The 16,228-nt window shown below is 28.5% G+C and overlaps 1 protein-coding gene across 2 annotated transcripts; it reads right to left on the bottom strand.

The window, feature by feature from the left end:
- Positions 1-5,090: 5,090 nt before the first annotated feature.
- LOC113549367 (valacyclovir hydrolase-like) lies at positions 5,091-13,485 on the bottom strand. 2 transcript variants are annotated; one of them, XM_026950636.1, is made up of 6 exons: positions 13,382-13,485; positions 11,192-11,326; positions 6,726-6,819; positions 6,291-6,454; positions 5,802-6,211; positions 5,091-5,239 (listed from the first exon to the last, which is right to left on the bottom strand). In XM_026950636.1, the coding sequence occupies exons 2-6, from the start codon at positions 11,219-11,221 to the stop codon at positions 5,146-5,148; spliced, it is 792 nt and encodes a 263-aa protein (XP_026806437.1). In that variant the 5' UTR covers positions 11,222-11,326; positions 13,382-13,485; the 3' UTR covers positions 5,091-5,145. The 2 variants fall into 2 exon arrangements, with proteins under 2 accessions (XP_026806437.1, XP_026806436.1); XM_026950635.1 differs by lacking the exon at positions 13,382-13,485 and adding an exon at positions 12,316-12,457.
- Positions 13,486-16,228: the final 2,743 nt, after the last annotated feature.

Here is a 16,228-nt window from a genome sequence, read left to right as displayed (position 1 = left end):
TGTATTAAAAAAATAAATTAATGTATTGATAATTATGATTGAATAGTTTTATATTAAATTAAAATAATATTAAAGTAAGAATTATATAGATTTGTTTTGTAAATGTATGCGAGCGAAGCGATTGTTTGGGTTCTTTCGTTCTAGGCCTTTAAATTTAATTCCCGGTAATATAAAACAGCCCTATCCGCCCCATTCTAAAAAATTGCGAAGAGCGTTCATATTTTTACGTACATCTATTCTATAATTTATTGGCGTTATTCATCAGTACGTCCTATTAAAAAACGCAATCAATGAATTATTTTTAAAATATTCATAGTTATATAATCCATCAGATCTGAAGCAAAAATTTCCGCTTCTATGTCGAATGAAATTATAATTTTAAAAACACATTATACATTTTCTGCAATTAAGTCTATTGACCATTATACACACGATGCGTAATCAATGTATACTAAGTTGTATGATTTATGCTCATTTTAATCGAATAAAGAATATTATTATTTGGTAGATAAAAATGCTGTATTTCTAGTAGAAACGTACACTGGAAAAGGTTAACATTTCCACGACTAACAATATGTATAATAGATAATTATTTTATTATTAATTCAATGTTTCTGTTTATTTGAAATCATTTTTATCATAAACCTCTCATGTACTTCAGTATTGACTCCTGAGGCTTAGTGTTAAAAGTTTGTATTTTATCATCATATTGATAATTTTATTTGTAGAATAATAGTTAATAATAAAAACATTAATCATAATCAAAATTAACTTATTATATCTGGTAAAAGGCATTTTTTTAAATAACATTAAACATATACAGCTTACTATTTATACTCATATTAATTGATACACCTAATTAGTTTTTTAAATAAACTCATAAGATTGTAAAACTGCATTCTTTGAAAAAATTAAAAATTAAAAAATGGACGTTTTAGTAAAAGTTATATTAATACTTTATCATTAATTTCGTATATTTAACAAAATAATATAATCTGATAAAATAAATAAATTTTAAGTATGATATTTTAGTTTATTTGATAATAATAACAATTCATCAAGTCGATGTGTCGTAATAATTGTAAATTAAAAACATTTGACATAAATTGTATTCAATTTTGGTTTTAAATTCCCTATTCATATTATATAAGAGTTTAACTATAAATTCACGCGAGTGATAATTAGTTTTCAACATTATAATACTCCCCGTATTGATTTTCTGTGTTTATAAACACATAATTTAAGATAACTATTACATTTCATATCTCAAACGATTGTATTGCGTGGGTTTGTTGAAATTTGCTATCGCAAAATAAGTAAACAAAGTAAAAGAAAACTGAATATAAAACATTTTTTTTTTTTTTAAATGTAATTTATGTTTGTATAAACATTATTATTTTAAGTTCAATGACTGAATTGTTTTAAAAAATTGATACGATGAAAGTTAAGACTTTATTTAATGAGTTACATTAAATTATTATTTTATTACTTATGATTTATGAATACGTTCATAGGCCATAGCCCAATGTTACAAATTAAGTGTCAGATTCTCTTTACATACATCCATGTCACACATAGTTAACGTGGTGAATATTAATTTTATACATTATTTTTAGGCTTGGATTTATTTTAACACAAATTTTATTATTTAAAAAATATCTATGATATTGATTTAGTTGGTTATTTTGTCTGTTTAACATTTTGTCTCCTAAATTCTAAATATTATTTTATTATTTTTGTGATTTATATGTTTTTATAGATCTCCATTATCTACACCACTCGATATTTCACCCTTAGCTGTGAAAGTTTGAAAAATAAATATTTAACTTTTACATTTTATATGGGATATTAGTATGAATAGTTTTAAATGCTAAACGCGCAAATTGTTCATCAAACATTACATATCTTCAAACTACATATTATTTAGTTAATCATGTAATAAATATATATTTCGTTGTTAACTATTTTTTGTATCAATATCGTTATTAGATATATTTTCATACATATTACACTCGTCGTAGTTAGTTGCACAACAGTAAAACAACTGGACGGCGGTAGTTGATTATTCGTACTCGTCATCATTTGTTACATTGGGAAAAGGTACCTAACTTAAGCGAATAAACTTGTATATATGGTATCAATAAACTTATTTCGTTGTCTACAGCGAGGAACTACCTATCACGTTAGTATACATGTATAGGGTGTTTGCCAAACAATTTTATAGTTTATACGCTTCAAGTTTCGATGTAACTCTTGGCGTTGTTTCGTACAATAAAATAAAATGAAATACCGAACAATATATATGATACATACACATCTGGAAAACACTTTGTTTTCGATACAACTTCACTATGATTGGTATAATAATAGTATGGGAAATCGATCAATAGTGAACTGTAAATACCCTTTTAACCTTTTTGTGATCTATGATTACGAATGAAAAATATCTTTATTCAATAATTTCGACCTGCTTTATGTAACGCAATACAGTAATATTTCAGGGGAAAAAATTCAACCATGTTACTTTTTTAAAATCTCAATAAGATTCAAAAACAAGCTACTTTATTTTAATACATAAACTACTTATATCATTATTTTTTATTTCTTTTATTTTTGCGTTATTACACTGTACCTTTATGTTATTTATCTAAATCAATCTCATGATTTTAGTTTTTAATAGGTGCGAATGATGTATTCGTGTAATATTGTATTGTAATGATGTGTGTTTTATAATTTATTCAATGTTTTTTTTAACAAAATTCTTCATTTGGTCATCCGTTACAGAGTTAAACAATAAACTTATTTGATAAAATAATAATAAATTATGTTACCTATGAATATTATGACAGTAAAACTGTAAAGAGGGCATGAGGCATCCCATAATAAACGCATTACGAAGATTGTTTGAGTTACCATTGCTCTTGAGTTGGCTCTACAGTCTTCAGCGGCCAATGCGGACGTCTGTGCCGCAAGACATTGTTATTTTTATCCTCCCGGTCTGTCTTGTGCATAAAATACTCTATGGCTAGGTGCTGCGTACCGCTTTGGGGACGGAGGCCTTCGTTATTTTATTATTAATATTATTAAATTTGTTATTCCTTTTTACGACGCGAGTATTAAAACTTTGCAAGCGACCTTTTTTTGTATTGTGTGCCTACTCTTAGAAGTGTGTGTGCTTTTTCTATTCGGTTTTGGCTTGTGTCGTCGTTATGTTACACGTATACGACCTTTAAGGCAAGTGCTGTCGTAACGCGTTTTGTCATTTTTAAGACGACATTTTTGTGTAATTTTGCGTCTTGCCGCGATAAACACTCGGCTTTCCGTCACCGTTGACGTGAAGGTGTGTTGCGGTGAATTTCGGCCACAGCGAAAGTAGCAGTGTTAGCAGTCGAAGTCACATCATCATCAATCTACATCGGGAGACCTGTATAACTGGTACTTTTTATTAATTATTTGTTATTATTATTATCTCGTTTTATATGTTTGTTGTTTATAGTAATTGTTTGTATACATACATAATACAACATATAAATATTTTATTCATTGTTTTATCTGTGTGAATATTTAATATTGCTCACATCGGTCACCCAACCTTTAATATTTATAAATATATAGTTTATAAGAATGACGCACCAATCTTGTGCAAGGAGTGCTAGTTCAACAACGATACTTCGTTTTGATTTTATGTTTAATAGTTATTAATTTTACATAGGAAACAAATATATCTTTTTTGTTTTTATATTTAAATAGTCAAGGATGAAACATTATCATAATCACTAATAATCACTGTGAATGCTAATATACATTATCTGTTTTGATTAAAAAATGAAAAAAAATTATGTTATATATTTTAATACAAATAATGTGAATTAGGGCACACTTGTCACATAATCATATTAACTATATAATTTTAAATAAAAGTGAATATATTTGAATCATTTTAACGTTTAGAAACTATAAAAAGCACTTTAATGATCATCAATAGACGATGTCTACGAATTTTCGTAAATATTACTAGTAAAAATGTAAAGTATAATTTTTAATATGTTGATTTCAAATTAAATAGTGATGCACTTATATAAAATAAGTATACGTCATAATATTTATTGAAAACATTTATATTATTGCATACATATTATATGCAGAGTGATTCTTTTATCATAAACCACTCATTATTTCAAAAAGTATTCAAGTTGTTAAAAACAACATTTTTATTAAAAAATTATATTTTTAAATATTTTTTATTTTTTATATTTTTAAGTTTTTTATTTTTTTGAATGACAACATAGCTTTAATTTCGTTTTCCAAAACGAAAAATTTTCTAAGTATTTTGATACATAAAATTCGAATTTAGTGCGAGTGGTTTATGAATTATAAGTATTTAAAGTTTAAATGCTCGGAGTGGTATAGGGTTACCCCGTAAAATGTTTGTCCACTACTGCGCTTGTCTAAACTTTAAATAAGTATAACTCATAAACTACTCGCCCTAAATTTTAATTTTATGTATCAAAATACTCAGAAAAATATTCTGCTTTGGAATATGAAATTAAAACTATGTTGTCATTCAAAAAAGTAAAAGCTTAAAAAAAATAAGGATAAAAAATGTTTTAAAATAATATTTTTTTAATAAAATGTTGTTTTTTAACAACTTGAAATTATGTAAAAAATATTTTCAAAAAATTGAATGCTTTTTAAAATAATAATTGGGTTATGATAAAAGAATCACTCTGCATGAAATATATATATTTAATATCTATTGCATGGGTCACCGAATGGCGGCCAATAGGTATTATTATTATTATTATTATTATTTTTAATAGGTATTTAGAATTTTAATAGCCCGCGAAAAATTTACAGATTCTTTATGTGGCCCTTCAAAAATATTAATTGATGACCCAAATTTATAATTTATGCAATATTTATTTTATGGATAACAAATTAAAATAAAACTATTATATAATTTCAGATAATAATAAAATATAATTTATTAATAAGATTTAAATTGTACTGAAAATAAAAAAAAATAAATAAATATTATAATGTAACCAATTAATGATACACATTTTTAAAGTAATACCTACTAACCTAACCTAACCTAACCTAATAAGTAAAAACGGATTTACAACGAAGTATAAATATATTAAACTATATGATAGTAAGAAAGTTATCAACCAACGAACTGAATTTTACTGGAAATGATATGTGTATGTCATGCTCGCCATTTGGAAATATTTCAAGTCTACAATACAAAAAAACAAATTCATAATTAGTAAATAGTTGTTTTTAAACAATAAACATAGATTAAAATCATAATTTATAAACAATTTTGAGTAATTAGCAATAAACGTGATGGGTATAAACTTGTTCAAAAAATTATTTTAAATAATTTTTAACAAATTTCGATAAAGCTTTTGATAAAGTTAATCACTATTATTCAACATTTATTGAATTATACCATACGCCAAATGCTATGTGGCCCACGTTTATGATTGATTGATCTTAAATTTCACAGTGCACTCAAATTGTTGTTTATACAAAATTAAAAACCAATACGAGTATTAGTTTCATCGGGTATACCTCATGGTTCTCACTTAACCCCAATTTTATTTCAAACATATATTAATGATATTTATTTTCTAAAAAGTTCTGAGCTTATGTTTACTGGTGATATTAAAGTTTGTTGTAAATTGTTAATTTGCTTAATATTAAAAAATGTCAATTAATTAATAAAATGCATGTAATTTATGATTCTATACCAGTATAATATTTCAATAAATAAATTAAGATCATATCACACTCACATAGAATTCTTAATATTCTTGTGTAGGAAATCGGCATGGTCGATTGGTAATATTTCGTCCCATGTTCCGTGAAGAATGAGAGTGGGTGCTTTGATCTGTGCCAGCGCGCCAATACACACATTACCGCCATCGTCGTGGAGAATCGCCTGGAACGCATTTAACAACTCGGACCATTTTTCCGATATGTACTTTTCACCATACATTTTGAAACGTGGTATTCGCCGCGAGTCAGGCCACCTACGGACGTCGCGTGAACTCTCTAAGACCTCGAGTACATTGCCAGTGACGTACGCGCTGCAACTCGACACCACCAGTTTGTCCACTCGATCAGCGACTTTTGACGCTGCGATTATCGCAGTAGACCCACCGTTGCACCAGCCCAACATCGAATACTTGTCCACACCTAACGCCTGCAGCCAAAACGAAGAAAAAAAAATTATCATTAACACCTTCGTATGTTGACACGTATCTACCTATATATAATATTACCTCCATAAGCGCTATAGCATAATCCGCGTCACGGTTTAAAAATCCCGGTGAAAAGTCCCTAACAGGTGGTCGACTCAACCCGTCACCTGGAGGATCCCATAAATAAATCGTGTACTTGTTTTTGTCAAAATGTTGTGTTAGTAATAGAAAGTCACTAATTTGACCTACAGAAATATATATATTTTAATATCACTGAAGTTTGGTTGTTGAACTCCCAAAGTTAAAATCCTATACAAGACTATACACTGTCCGGCAAGAGAACGCGCCGAAAACCGACCAAAATCAGTTTTTCTGTGCATTCCCCAATGATACCCAGCCATAAGCGAACCAGTTTAGATAGCATAGTGACGCGGAAGGATGCGCAGAATCGGCGCGTTCTCTCGCTGGATAGACTATAGTATGAGTTATTTTATAGTTATATAATAATAGACGTACCTAATACTCCTTGAAATATTAACAATTTTTGCGGTCCATTTCCAATTTTAACGTAGTTTATGTCGACACCTTTGATTTTGATTTTTGTCGAATTCTGTATATAACAATAATTTGTTTAAAATTTTAACTTTTATTGTAATTTGTAAAATAAATACTCAATATAATAATAAACTATTTATATATTATGTTTATAATACCTATTTATAATGTCGTAATAGCTAAACCACATAATTTGTATTTGAGTATATAAAAACCTATATTATTACTTATGATTTATGAATACGTTCATAGGTCATAGCCCAATGTTACAAATTAAGTGTCAGTGTAAATAGAATGAAATACAACTTCACTATGATTGGTATAATAATAGTGTAGGAAATCGATCAATAGTGAACTATAAATATTTAAACTTTTGTTTTCCAAATTAAACCCCCCTTTCGTGTTTTTATCGTACATTTTTTAGTGGGTATTTATTCCGAAAATTGTATCTACCTACCTTATTCAAAATTCGAATAAGTGGTTTTTTTGTAATATTTCTACAATTATTTTACAAAAATATAAAATAAACATAATATTGGATAGTATTCATAATACTTGGACCATTTTTATAAATTAAAAATACTGATAGTTTAATTAATTAATTACTAAAAAACTAAATAAATAAAAATCAACATTAATCTTGTCATCGTTCACAGTCATTCATCATAGTGATGGTGGTAGCGTTAAAGTTTTTTACGACAAGTTATGCAAATAATATTTTATGTGGACATATCGTCGATGATACACGTAGTTTTTATATTTTTTAGTTCTTTAATTAACTTAATTCTATTGGTTGTATGCAAACGTAGATTCACAATTTCGCATATATACCTTTTAATTCATACGATTCTGCACACAATTGATTTACGACGTTGTCAATTGTATATTAAAAATAATTTTAGACATCAAATTTGGTTTTACCCCTAATTCAAGCTTTTCTAAAAAGGTCTAATCTACAGTATATATTTTATCTGGACTTATCTGCAGTTACCTTCTAAATCCTAATATTGCGTTCATAGTTTTGTGTACATGTTATAAGTAAATACTTTTAAATTTTATTCCGTGTGAGTTTATAAATTTATTTTATTTTGAAAACAAATAATCATTATTATTTAGTTTATTTTTATTAATTTGTTTTTGACTATATATTTTATATCATACATCACAAATTTATCATATTTTTTATATACTTTATTTTTAATCATTTGTTTTATCGGGTATATTGTCTAATTTTTATTGAGTTATTTTTATTACAATACAATTTGATAGAAAATTAATATTTTAATTATATATTTTTTTTACTATGGTAACTGGCAACGCACAGCAATGCGCGAACAGCTGTGTTCCTACACGACGTAACAGTACAATAGTGTAAATACACACACAATAGTTGAGAAATACAGATTTTACGGATAACGGAGTTTAATATGTAAAGAAAATGTCAACTTCAGTGAAAATTGTTGATAAAATGTTGGGTTACCGGGAGACGTATGCGTGTGCTGCTACAAAATATAATACCTTCGGATATTATTATATTATCAGTAGTGGAGATGGACCAAATGATATTATGTGCGTGGGTCTCCAACCTTGAGATATATCAATAAATTGTGTACTGATGTAGATCCGTAACATCATCCGAGATAGTATCCAAAATCCAAATATAATATTATATTATCACGGCGGTAATGGCCGAACACGGTGATGTAGATTTGATAACAATAACTTTGATTTCACGCCGTACTATACGTATAATAGTATACTGCGGACCGGGTGGAAAGTCATCTCGCACGTTCTCCGGCTGCATGGCCGGTGCAAAACGATCTTGCGGCTCGTCGACTTTGATCGCGTGAAACGACGGTACGGCCAGCAAGCGTTATCCGCACAGCGTGGGACGACAGCGATAGTGACGGTGATGTGCGACGATGGTGACTTATTGACGTCGGAGGCTGTGTACGGTTGACGGGCTGAGGGACTTGTGCAGTGCCCGACCCAACAGTTTTCGGTTACCGTGCAAGTTTGTGGAATCGGTGGTGATCGGATAGAAATATGTCTGACAGCGCGCTTATTATAATTTAATTGAGTATCAGACAGTCAGTGTAAATTATATATTTATAAAATGCATTATAAATTTAAACAATAGTTATTTATCAGACTTTAGGCAACAGATTTTGCTGGAGGAGACTATGCGCTATAATTTTAAATGAGTATAATCAGTGTTTCCGATTTAATACATTTTATTAATTAACTATATTATATTGTACGTTAATGATTGATGGGCCTTTTTACCGATTCGAGCCATAAGGTCAAAGGGTCTTGTTATTTTTTGTTATATTTTTAACAAACATTTTTATTTTTTTTTTTGTATTATGAATATTATGCCTTTGGATTAGTTTATTACTATAATATTGTTGTTACATGACAACCAGACAATGTAATAAAATATTTCCAAAATACTATCGTTTTATTTTTAAAACAAGTATATTACAAGCGTACACAAATATACATTTATGTAGTATTAATATATTCTATAATAATACGATAATATTTAAATAATAATATAGTATTATATTTATATTATATCACATATTATACTGTCCTGTGGTGTTACTCCGGGTGTTATATTTAAAAATAAACACACTTTATAGTTAAATTAAATACGGGGCAGCAACATCAATCATTAGAACATAAATCTTAAATCTTATGTAGTTCATAATAAGAATAATAAATTCGCCTATTTATTGCTAATTTTTAATAATTTATTAGTTATCATTATTAAATTTATACTGTAACAAGTACAAATATAAGTATGTTACATGACATTTCTATGTACACATACGAACTCTACTGCTGACCAATACATTATTAACACACATACACATACACGGGCGATACCCGTTTCCATCAAAAGTGTATCTTTCCCTTTTCCGCCAAATCAGATTCACCTACTTAACAACATTTTTACCAAAACAATTTATATACTACACTTATGTACTTAAGTTTATGTAACATACTAATGCTGGGTTAAAATATATTATATATTGGATGATATATTTTTTTTAATTGTAGAATATACTTCTTGTGAGTTTTTCGAATTGATGTAAAATGTATAGATACACATATAATGAATGTACCTATATAGTATATTGTTCATATTTGTTTGTATATTAAACCGTTACTGTACTTATTACCTTTTAATTTTTATGTTGATTAATCAACATATAATATATAGCGTGACAATATTTTATGTACACGTGAAAAAGTTTATATTATTCATTAAAACTGTGCGTGTTAAATTAAAATGTGTGATAGCTTTTAATGTAAATATATAAACGTAGTATACAATTTGTTTGGTCTAAACGTGGTCAATATCTTATTTGGTGAAAACGGATATTGGTGGAAAAGGGAAAGATACACATTTGGTGGAAACGTGTTATGCCCACATACTCACATATAATTGTAAGGCCTATGTGCAAGACACTGAATGTATAAGTAGTTTAGTTCACACACTGTAGACATAAAATAAATACACTGCTACGACTGCAGGACTCCGTACGACTACGATAAGATCATAATAATTTATAGTATAGAACACACTAATTGTGAGTATAATTATTTTATAAGTGTTTATAGTATATAACAAAAGTTAATAATAACTGAAACTGAATCCTAGTTATTTACACTCATTTGTCCATTTAAGATTCCTATATGCATATATCTAACCTTGGCTACAGTAATTATATCTACAATTTACTAGGACTCTCCCTAGACATCTTCTAAACCACGTTACAATACCTATATCCAAGTTGATAGTATATTATAGTGCCACTTTTAAATGTTACTACTGTTTTAAGTCTGGGGTTAATGGAGAATTTGTTCTGATATTTTTGAACACACGTTCATCATTATTCATATTTTGCATAATTGAAAAACAAAACTTTTGATTAAACTGTGTCATTAAATTTGGAATATATTTTCCATAAACCTGGACTTATCCTGAGATATCAACATTTTATAGTGGTCATTAATAATATAAAATAAAATATTTATAATTAATACAATTTTTATTAGACTATAGAAAAACTATTCATTGCACCAGACAAAAGTTCAGCAGAATTGCACATGAATAGGAAATTAAACATAATTTATTAAATTAATAAAATTTACATATATATCATAGAAAGGCCACATTTTCTGCCCTACAGAATGGGCAGATATTTCTAGTTAAATGATCAATGTAGGATTTGAAAATACACCCATGTCCACACTGTGTAATTACATATTTTTCCTTATTGTTTGATTCAATGGTATTGTTTCCGTCCCCCATGTATACTAAACAAGACGAGTGAACATCGCCCTGCACTTTCTACATACTACGTACCCAACCTAACCGTGCGTATTAAAAGATATGGGATTCCGACATTTCGTACCTGATTTCCATCCATTGACGACAAATCCATATTGTTATAAAGATAACGATGACCAGCGGGATTTGACAACTGATATAACCAAACTGTATAATCCAATCACTACAACCGTGCAATTCCAAATGGTGTTCAAGATTTCTACAAACACAATAGGAAAAATCATAAGACAGAACAATTTGACAATAAAAACCTTAGGTAATAATAAAATTTAAAAAAAAAATCTTAAAACTGAAATGCAAAGTCAGCTTTTTTTTAAAATATAAAACACTCTGTTACGTTAATTGTTTTGTTACTTAGAAACGTACTAAAACATGATAAAACTGTAGTTTATATACGTCAAAAAATATCGTGATAGTTATATTCAAAACCTGACTAAGGACCTATTTGGCATCGGGGTTTTGTACGGGCCTTTTCGACAAAACATTCTTAACAAAGCTGCTCGTTATAGTCGCAGGAAAATACATTTTCCAACTATTTCACAAATTGAAAACTGTATTATAAAATTATTAATATATGTAATTCATATGTCTATAACACTACTAATTATAGTATAATAAAAGTTAACTTCATATTACATTAGTGTAGATACAGATTTTAAAATTTTAAATATATTTATAGAATACGAAAAAAAAATATATAAAATGAACAGTAAATAAAAATTACAGTACAATTTTACAATAATAATCAAAAAAAGTTTATACAAAACAATAACTATTTTAACAAATCATTTTTTAGAATAAAAAATCATTTGTATACCTAAGTTTTCTTGGATTTAACTGGTTCTAAGCTTATTTTCCATTCTAGTTAATTTGAAAAAACAGTCAACAAAATAATTAGCCACAGGTCTTGTCAAATATATTTTTAAAGAAGATATTTTATGATTGCTTTTTTAACAAACGGCCGAGTTAAGGGTCAAAATATTATTGACTTATATTATATTCATCTTCTATAATCTATACTACATACTAAGTTTAGCTTTAAAAATAAAAATAAATCACAACATCTTCAAATTTCTTATAAATCAACTTTAAATTAAAGCATTTCGACTGTGTGTAACCAAAAATAACAATTTGCATTTAAATTAAAATCACATCCATACGTCTTACTATAACCTAATATTTTCTCACCACATTTTCACCGATGATGACATTTTCCTACATCACAGTTTCCGTCATTTATCATAACCGTAACGCATTTTTAAATAAACAAAATGACAGGTAGGTATATTAGAGACATAGAATTTACTATTGTCATAATTTGACGTCGACAACGAAGCACGATACCGACGGATGTGTGATACCTCGGGGTGTATTGTAGAGCTTGAATTGTGGGTTGACGTGGGGGACGGGATCCACCTTCTTTTTTTTAATTTTTTTTTTAGCATACCCCTTCTATTTATTTGAAACGAAACACTGGAATCGGAACATTTGCTGTAGTGAATTTGTAAATCATCAATTTTTCTGATATACTTACTCCTATAACCTATAGCCATAATATTTGTATATTTGTATCGACTACGAAAAAAAAATTAATTAGTATAATCAATGGTTAGGTTACGGCAACCACACCTAGACCTTTTTTCTATGCAACCGCTGCGATCCTGGCTATTGTGAACGTGACTATTTTTCACATTTTATTATACAAGAAACAAGATTTGACATTACGAGTGTTTTTTCAACAAATTTTTCAATTTACTTTACTCATTTTGTATAGTAAATCTATAAACAAAATTCACAACTATAGGAGCTTACAAATAACAAACCTAACTAACTTAACGTGGATAAATGTATTACTAAAAAAAAGTATCTTGTATAATAGACAATTATTATACGCTACAATTTTACAATCTCTAAAAAAAATTTGACGTTTTCGTAATGTGTACAATGTTTCGAACAGATTCGTATGTCATTCAACGAATAATCGGATCAGAATCGAATCGCACGCGTTAACAGATCATTATAGCAGCACACGAGACGGGCAGCTCAAACGAGAGCTATACACCCGTAACGCGGAACTCTGATGAGTCACTGGAGCTGTGCCATCTGCTCGCTAGATCCGACGTACGCGCGACTCGTCATTTCTGCGGAACGTAACCCGCCGTAGCTCTGCGCGTGTTGACTAAGACGACAACGCACAGGGATACGGGGTTTTACAAATATACATTCTGTTTGGGAAACATACTTAAATACTTACGAATAATGTATTCCTACGAATGACTGTTTATCGCATAATACGGGAACAAAAAAAAAAAAAATATTTAATACAGATGTGGCGATCAATGTTCGCGCAAACGTAGCACACCAAGCACTGTCGCACTGCCCGAACGGTGCCAGACTTATATAGGCCACGGAACAAAGCTAAAGTCGAATTTTATTTGTGCATACCAGAGCTTGAGCAAAAGAAATGTTAGAGCTGCGAATAGGTAAAATATAAATAATCACTATTTAATATTACGAGTACAAGCAATATAATGTGCAGGTAACATAATATGCTAAAAATCAAAAAACCTTTGACAAAAAATAAAGATGCCAGATGCCTTCGCTAAATCGCGCAAGTCTGCCCGGGGTGGGTCTTGCTACGATGGAGGAAAGACAGTGAATGTTAATACTGGTCGTTTCGCAGGGCCTTTTATACCGGTCTCGTTTCTATGACATATAACAAGAAACCGCCGAAACCCCAATAGTGCAATCGCCGATAAACGCAAAATTTAAATAAAAGTTATTATAAGAATAAGATAATAATATTATAATAATAATAAAAATAGTAATATTAATAATAATAAGATTAGGAATAAGATTAATAAGAATGATAATAAAAAAAAAGAAAACAAGAATCTAGAACCTTCCCCGTGCATCCCCACCATACCGAACGGAAAAATCCCCCAATATTCCCAAATATTGTTATTTTACCTATATCAGTTTTAAAATAGTCATGTTCACAATAGGCAGGATCGCAGCGGCCGGATAGAAAAAAGGTCTATGTCATAGAGTAATAATTAATAAACATTTATTTTCATTGTATATGTTCCTATATTTATTTTAAAATGCGATTTGACATTCGCAGGCCTTGGCTTATGGTCGAGGCCTTGGGAACTGCGCCATACGACATGTGACCACATGGCTCTAAGTTATAATTTTGGTTAATAATCGAATGCTTATAAGTTATACTGCTATAATTCAAATCAAATATTAATTAAAAACAAATAATTGAAACGCATATAGTAGTAATATACATATTAATTGTATTCTCCAGCTTTCAGCGTGAATTTGTTTCAAATGGCAAATTATTTGTAGGTATATTTCAAAAATAAATATAAACATTGCAATAGATTAAATTTAAGTCTAGTCTATGTAACGAACATACATCAAAAAATATATCTATATATTGTAAAATTTGATACAAATATTTAGATTTTGAACTTCTCGGATACTATTATTTTCTGTTCATAATTTTTTTTTTCAAATAGAATACTTCTCATTGAGTAGTTCCAAAAATATACATTTTTACTTTTTTAGTCATGTACACATTTATGGTAGTTTATATCCTTTGCGGATTATTTGATAATTTACTGTTCCATATAAAAATACTACTGACCCGTATCAAAAAGATATTACAATATTCTCGTTTTTAAATATCCGTATTGCAAATTTATAATAACTGACAGATGTTCAATCCTCAGTGTATAAAAATTTGTTTTGTGTTTATCATTATAAAACCACAAAGATTTCACTATTTTAAAATAAATTACAAAAGTTTCGATTCCCGCGAACTTGTAATTTGGAAAACGCAGTACACATATTTTAGACCGTAATAAATGGTGTAAAATGAAAGATTTATGAGTATTTTTAATTTTACGTTATTTTAGACTTTCCTGTAGTTGTCGAAGTTGATCAATGTAATGAATGTATTACATTTTAATTGAACGATGTAATAAGATCGTAAACGAAAAATTAGGTATTCTGATCGACAACAGTCTGTCATTAGCCCATATATTTCGTAGCAACGGCTGTAAAAAACTGGATAGTAACACAATAATACAATAATGTATATAACACTATTTACAATAATATATATATATATATATATATTTGTATATATGTGTATATTTTATATTTGCGGGAATCGCATTCTACACAAACATTAGTTGTTACTATTGTTACGCAATATTTATAATTGCTATTATCGATCGTTAAAAAAAAATACCCATAAAAACATTATCTAAATACTTATAAATTATATTACATATAATAGTAAATTAATTTTAAAAATTGTCTATTAAGTGAACCAGCTATGTTATAAATTATATTACATTTTTACTGACTACTGAGTCGTAACTGGTACATTTTCATTAAACATAATTTTTCGGTAAGTGCCAAGCAAAGTGGAAATAACACATGCAGTGGCGAGCTTGGGGATATCAATTTCAACCCTAATTTTGACAAATTACATTATAGTATTAACGGATTCGACTATATAATATTTTATATCAATTTCTCAAATCCCAAAACTGTCAAATTGTAATATAGTCATGTATAGGACAAGGTTTTCATACATTTAATCACTCGCTCGATCGACATTCTTTGAATCAATACTAGTAATATTTTGTCAATTGCCCGGTACTGAATAATTTTAAAGAGGGATAAGTCGCTAAACGTGACTATATAATAAAGTTATAGTGATAATTTCTTAATAAAAAATAAATAATTCTATAATTTATTTGCTTCTCTTAATTAACTTAATTGGAATTCACCGTGATTATTGAGGATTGGTGTTAATTAATTCGAATATATTAGGTTTAAAATACGTTGATGCATATTCGTATATTTTCGTGGAAAAATTTCGTTTAATTTAAGTCGATCATACGTGTATATTTGGTTGGTTGAACTTAAATCAATTTACGTGCAAAAATACACGAATAAATTAGGTTCAAAATACGTTGATGCATATTCGTATATTTTCCATTGAAAAATTGCGTTTAATTAACGTTGATCATATATGTAGTATTTTTGGTTAGTCGAACTTAAATCGATTTACGTGCAA

The sequence above is a fragment of the Rhopalosiphum maidis genome, chromosome 4 (assembly GCF_003676215.2).
Source record: "Rhopalosiphum maidis isolate BTI-1 chromosome 4, ASM367621v3, whole genome shotgun sequence".
NCBI classification, from domain to species: Eukaryota; Metazoa; Arthropoda; class Insecta; order Hemiptera; family Aphididae; genus Rhopalosiphum; species Rhopalosiphum maidis.
The sequence above is the reverse complement of the archived record's forward strand: the minus strand, read 5'-3'. Positions and strand labels throughout refer to the sequence as shown.

What these genes read in the sequence shown, in the direction of transcription:
- LOC113549367 (XM_026950636.1), bottom strand. Translation starts at nt 11,221, where the DNA reads ATGGATTTGTCGTCAATGGATGGAAATCAG. An exon ending in AATATTTCAAGGAGTATTAG is followed by an intron (nt 6,455 to 6,725) that starts GTACGTCTATTA and finishes ATATTTCTGTAG; the next exon opens with GTCAAATTAGTGACTTTCTA. An exon ending in AAGAATATTAAGAATTCTAT is followed by an intron (nt 5,240 to 5,801) that starts GTGAGTGTGATA and finishes TTTGTATTGTAG; the next exon opens with ACTTGAAATATTTCCAAATG.